The sequence below is a fragment of the Adiantum capillus-veneris genome, chromosome 4 (assembly GCF_014529385.1).
Source record: "Adiantum capillus-veneris isolate H3 chromosome 4, ASM1452938v2, whole genome shotgun sequence".
NCBI classification, from domain to species: domain Eukaryota; kingdom Viridiplantae; phylum Streptophyta; class Polypodiopsida; order Polypodiales; family Pteridaceae; genus Adiantum; species Adiantum capillus-veneris.
Window position 1 is genome coordinate 143,089,396 of NC_140934.1, and position 5,974 is coordinate 143,095,369.

The window sequence follows — 5,974 nt, forward strand, 5'->3', positions numbered from 1 at the left end:
CTATTTGAATATTGCGCACACGTGAGAGAACGCAGGAGGGAATGGAGGGAAGAAGGAGGCAAGGAATAGAGCTTAGTTTTCAAAAATGTAGAACATTGAGACATTCGGCATTGAATTTAGTAGCCGTCGCGCAGGGTGAAGTGTTATCATCATGACTAGAATAATACTTTTTGGGTATTTTAATAAACATACCTTGCATGAATAAGATATCTAGATTTTAGAAAACATGTATGAAAAAGGGTTAAAATGAATTTTCTATTATCTCTCTCTACGCTGACATGGCATTTCTTACAAGGCCCAAATTTGAGTCCAAACTTTTCCTAATGCCTACCCAAGAAAAATTCTCTCCCAATAAAAACTCTCATCAACACTCAAAAATGCCCAAAAAATTTGGGTTTTTTAGAGGCCATAGGCTACCTTTAGTAAGGACCCTTGCACCAGACACTTGTCCTCTTGAACTTCAAGTTTTTGCATGTGGAACTATCCCTTATAGGGGAGTGGAATCCTTCTCTCTCTCTCTCTCTCTCTCTCTCTCTCTCTCTCTCTCTCTCTCTCTGCTCATGTGACTGCTCCCCTCCTCGACCACTAGCGATATCGCTTGTGGTGGGGGGCAGACTTTGTCCTCAAAAAATTAATGCCCCTTAGGGCGCGGGACTAGGCCCCAGCGAACTTGCCACGTCAGCATTACACATGGAGTCGCCAAAACGGCCGTCAGCGGCCCCCTTGTGCCACCAAAAACCACCATGTCCGGCCGCGTCACCACGCACAGAGATCGCCATGGATGCCTTGGGAGAGTCTCTCTCTTCATACACTCCTCATCTACTCACAGTCCAGGCCTTATAGGCTGCTTCCCTGGCTCAAATCCATGCATGTGGGTTTGTCATATGTCACGTGGCAGCTCCTAAAAATGCCCTCCGTTGGTGTGGTCAAAACCACCTCAAAAAACATTAAATAAACAATTGTTCCCCCTTCCTTTGGAAAGCTACTTCTCTCTACTCACATACCCAATAATCGGGTTGTAAGATCATGTCGATAATCCACTGTGTCGGCTCCAATACGGAAAAACCCCATTGCCTTTTGGCTTCTTCGAGTCTGCAATCTGAGGCCACAAAAACTTGAGAAAATCATTTGCATGCGCTCCACTACTAAATGCTCCTAGCTTTATGAGGTCGTAACTCGACAACCGGGAATCCAATCGACAAACCGTCAATTTGTGTTAACTTCATACAGTGCATATTACGTCCACAAATCTTGTCAAGCTCCAAAAACTCCTCGGCGGCATATTTTCCAATGCTGTTAATTGGGTATATACCCCACCCCCCCCTGGCCAAACTTCAAACCTTTGATCTTGTCATTCATGACTCCGATTGACAATCTGGAAAAATCAATGCTCTCCACAAGATGAGCACGTTAAGCCCATGCATTCACTTAAGCCCTAGACCCTCATCTGCAATCTATCCCAATTTCAAACTGCCATAACTTCTTAACCGTAGCTCCAATTGATGAGCCGTAAAGAAAGGCATGTAGAGCACTTCAAGTACTGCAATTCTAATCAATAAACTTCCAGCTATGACCACTTCAAGCATACTCTCTTCTAGCATTAACAAGACAACTTTTGGCCCTTTAAAGCCGCATCTAGCATATTTTTAGCTTAAAATTGGCTTGCTATCAAGCCCTGACCAATGATCAATAAATACATAGCCTTGAAAAATGCTTAATATGCATTCCTCATCTCACTTTTCCTCCATGGAAGCCGAGCTGTATGACAATGCGTGTTGTTTCAATGCTTGTATTGCTGCAACGTTTGTATTAAAAGAAGTAACTTCTTTACTTACTTTCTTATTGTCACGCTTCTACAGGACTGTTATTACATAATACAATCCCTATGATGTGCTCAAATTTTCTATAATGGTCATTCAAAATATTATAATTTCGGTACACATACGATTAAGAGAGGAAAACACTCGAGCTGAGGAGTTTGAGAGGGCCCGCATTGAAGAAACAATACAATGGGGCGAGCAATCTCAAAACGAGATTCAAAACATGCAAGAGGCAATCAATCAATATTATGCGAGCATCGCAAGAGTAGAGGATTGGGTTACACATCAGCAACACGAGTGAGAACAGATGGAAGCTTCACAGGTGCAAGATGCATGGAAAGCCATGGAGGAGGCCAATACATTTGAACGACGCGAAAGAACACCCAAGACCAGTGTTTTCCGAGGGAGGAGTAGCAACCGGAGGGATGGTAAGGAAGCAATGACAACAATCCTTTTATATACATTTTGAAAGAAACAATACAATGTGTAAAGTTTTGAAACAATGAAAAGTGTACATTTTTCAAACAATCTTTGAACGGCACAAAATATCTTTGTATTTGTCACTGGATGACATAACATTAAAACTCATTACGTGTACAATGTATGTGACGTAGCTTCCGGTGGAAACAATCAAGTGAAGTGCATATGAGACAAACTCCTAGCACAATGTTGTTTTCTCCTTGTGTTTTGGAATCTGAGAAAAAGAAAGATATATTAAAGCATTAAAGACAAATGAAATTATTCCATTTATTAAGTACCTTTCTATTGTTGAGACTAAATGCATACACTTCTATCAAAAGTGGAAGGTCTTCATATGTAAGATCTACCTTGAGTTGTGCAAGAGTTGTACTACACATTGTCTCCTTCACAATAAATAGGCTCTCTCGAAAGTAGATTTCTGTTACTAAAGGGTTTTTCTCAAAGTTCTATATCTTGATCGAGTGGAATAAGTTGCTCACTAAGATGATATCTAAAATAGTAAAATGACACTAAAATTTTGAGAGCTTATAATGTACTTGCAAATTATGAACTTTTTTTACAAAACACACATTGTGCCTTGTGATTGTTTCCTATTCCAATTATCATCTAAAAAATCCAAACATCTCACAAATTTGCAAATGAACATTGTTGTGGTAGTTTTTATTTGCTCATCGAAGAAGAAATCTACAAACACTTCAACAACAAGCATAAGTAGAGTGAACTTAACAATCTTTGTAACAATTGAATGCTTGAGAGACTTCTATATATCTTGAACAACTTATTCTTGAAGCTTTCACTAGTTTGAAACGCTAGCTAAGACCAATCCTTATTGTCAAAGGATGGAAGCAACAAAAGAATTACTCAACCCCAACCAAACAATATTCTAAGTTTCAAATATAACATCATAAAAGAATATTCCATTATTTACAAACTTCTTGTACAATTTTCCTCAATACATTTGCTCAACAATAAATGGATGAAAAGCATCCAAAATCCCAACTATACTCTCAACTGATTGCCAATCCATCTTATCCAACTGATAAATATCTACAACATACCAAACATAACATCAACCCTAAACCTACAAAAATATTATGTACTACAAAAAATTAATAATTTACAATTGGTTCGATGTTGTGGAACCCTAATAAGAGATGTTTGTGACCTTAAATCTACATATTGCAAAGCATGTTTCAACAAGTTTGATTATAAAAAACCAATTTCCAACATTATGTAAATTTGTTTCTCATTGGTTGAGTGCTACTCTCTCTCTCTAACTAGAATTAAAAGACCCTAAAGTGAAACCAAGTTTCTCCTAATGATCAACCACATTAAAGTAAAATTCTCACCAAGGGTATAATTGAAATGGACTACTTCGAGACAAATGAAAGAGGAAGAACTTTTTATCCATTTCCCTCTACCTAAGTCTACCTTTTGTAATCTCTCCATGTACACGCTTTCAATGATGGTAAGATGGCAATAATTTCAATGGAATTCATTGCTCTTCTCTCTACTTACTCAATTCATTTGAGTCTGACTATCTTTATTGCATGCATGCCTTCAGATTGGTTGCTTAGTTAGTGTGTGCAAATGCTTAATTTCTTGTTTCTAGCTCAATATCTTTCTTAAGGAAATGTTTAGATTTAGGCAAAAATTGAAGGGATGAGGGTCATGACCATAAGGAACCCGTCCCTCTCTAGAAGGTTGCATCTCATCTAGCTCAAGAGAAGGTTAAAGCTTACAACACTACAGGATAACTATCCATTGAAGCAAATGAGTCCATTGAGGAGTAATTATGTTTATAGCAAAGTGCTCTTGTTATCGTCTTTGTTGGGAACACTACCATTAACTTAATCATGTGAGTTGGCAATTTGTGCCATGAATCATTAACCTAAATAAGAACCTAACATGAAAGCTGATACATTCAATTCCCCTGGAAGAGACTGCAGTCAAGAAGAGCTGCATGAGATCTATATATGCTTCAAACAGAAGCTAAGCTTGTAGCAGATACCTGTTATCTGATAAGAGCTTCAAAAGGGGATATGTTACTAGCTGAAATTTACATTGCCAGATCTTTGGATAGAGCGGAGAAAGCTCTGCAATGCATTAAAGTTAAAAGCAAAGCATCAGTAACGCATAACAACTGAGCTGCATTACTAGAGCATTGAAGTCATCATCATCAAGATGCTCAAATCTCAACAAGACAATGGACATGCAGATTTTGAGACATCCCGTAGAGAAAGATGGTGTATAAATACACCTTTGGAAGCGAACAGAGAAAGAGATTCTACGCCCTTTCACCACGAATGCGTCGAGCCAACTGAATATCCTTGGGCATGATAGTCACACGCTTGGCATGAATAGCACAGAGATTCGTATCCTCAAAGAGACCCACTAGGTAGGCCTCGGCAGCCTCTTGAAGGGCCAGCACAGCAGAGCTCTGGAAGCGCAGATCCGTCTTGAAATCTTGAGCGATTTCGCGAACCAGCCTCTGGAAGGGCAGCTTGCGGATGAGCAGCTCTGTGCTCTTCTGATACTTTCTGATTTCTCGCAGAGCCACAGTTCCAGGGCGGAAGCGATGGGGCTTCTTCACTCCCCCTGTTGCAGGGGCCGACTTGCGAGCAGCCTTTGTTGCAAGCTGCTTGCGAGGCGCCTTGCCCCCTGTTGACTTGCGAGCTGTCTGCTTGGTGCGAGCCATGGTGAGAGAGTAGAACGCAGAGAAATAAAGAGGACCCCAAATCGATTGCACAGACAAATTGCACTCAATTCATGGCGCTATCGCACCTGTTTTAAAACCCACCTCCTCTTCCGGCTCTACGGGATCGACGGGCCTCCCCCTCTTCTCCTCATCCAACGGTCTAAAATGTCGATCTCAATGCCCTTTCCTCATTGGCTATCGATTGGATTCACTATGAAAGCCACTCCTCTCATTTCTCTTTCTACTTATTAAGCATTTTACTGTTTTGCAAGGCACCCCTGAAAAGTTAGGTTGCGTTACGCGTATCGTGTTTCGCGAATGACTATTTTTCGACATTTCTCTGTTTTGGCTCTCCAATGTCCATGGACAAGGCCTTACATTTTGATCCACAACCAGTTCATCTAGTGGCAACTTATGATTGGGCTCCAAAAGCTGAAGGTAAATTGTATTCATATATAGTTAGATATGGACTATTGGGCTTCCAATTTTGGAATTCTGGTTAATGAGTACCTCTCTCTCTCTCTATCTCTATCTCATGGCAGGCCCTCGTGAGAACATCATAGCATTCTCACCTTGTTTAACCTCCAAAGTAATCTATGTCGAGATGTTAGGGGAAGGCACTGCATTTTTCCATTTCTATCTTGTGACAGATCTTTAAAGCGGTTACTCTTGTTGGCTTGCTCTATGTTGCCCTTACGTTCTTGACAAAATTTGCTTGATCTAGTGGTAGGCTTTTATCTGTTGAGCCTCATTTGGGAGTTCCTTTCTAAAGTCTTCAGCAATTGTCACTACAGGGGTCTCCCTATCAACATCTTCCCTTGATATTTATGTCATTGGCACCCTCGCATTGTGCTTGCTATCAAGTTGTAGCTATTATCAACCTCCTTCAAAATTATTGTTTAGTCATGATTCAGTGCAACTTTTTCATTTCTTGGATTCAACATCATGAACAGGTTATGATGGAATTTGTATGCCA

At 40.2% G+C, this 5,974-nt stretch overlaps 1 protein-coding gene across 1 annotated transcript; it reads right to left on the minus strand.

The window, feature by feature from the left end:
- Positions 1-4,324: 4,324 nt before the first annotated feature.
- On the minus strand, positions 4,325-5,462 carry LOC147460086 (histone H3.2). Its single transcript, XM_086511224.1, has one exon. The coding sequence runs from the start codon at positions 4,996-4,998 to the stop codon at positions 4,588-4,590; it is 411 nt and encodes a 136-aa protein (XP_086367350.1). The 5' UTR covers positions 4,999-5,462; the 3' UTR covers positions 4,325-4,587.
- Positions 5,463-5,974: the final 512 nt, after the last annotated feature.

Bases quoted from the DNA above. Each gene is read 5' to 3' on its own strand.
- LOC147460086 (XM_086511224.1), bottom strand. From the start codon at position 4,998: ATGGCTCGCACCAAGCAGACAGCTCGCAAGTCAACAGGGGGCAAGGCG.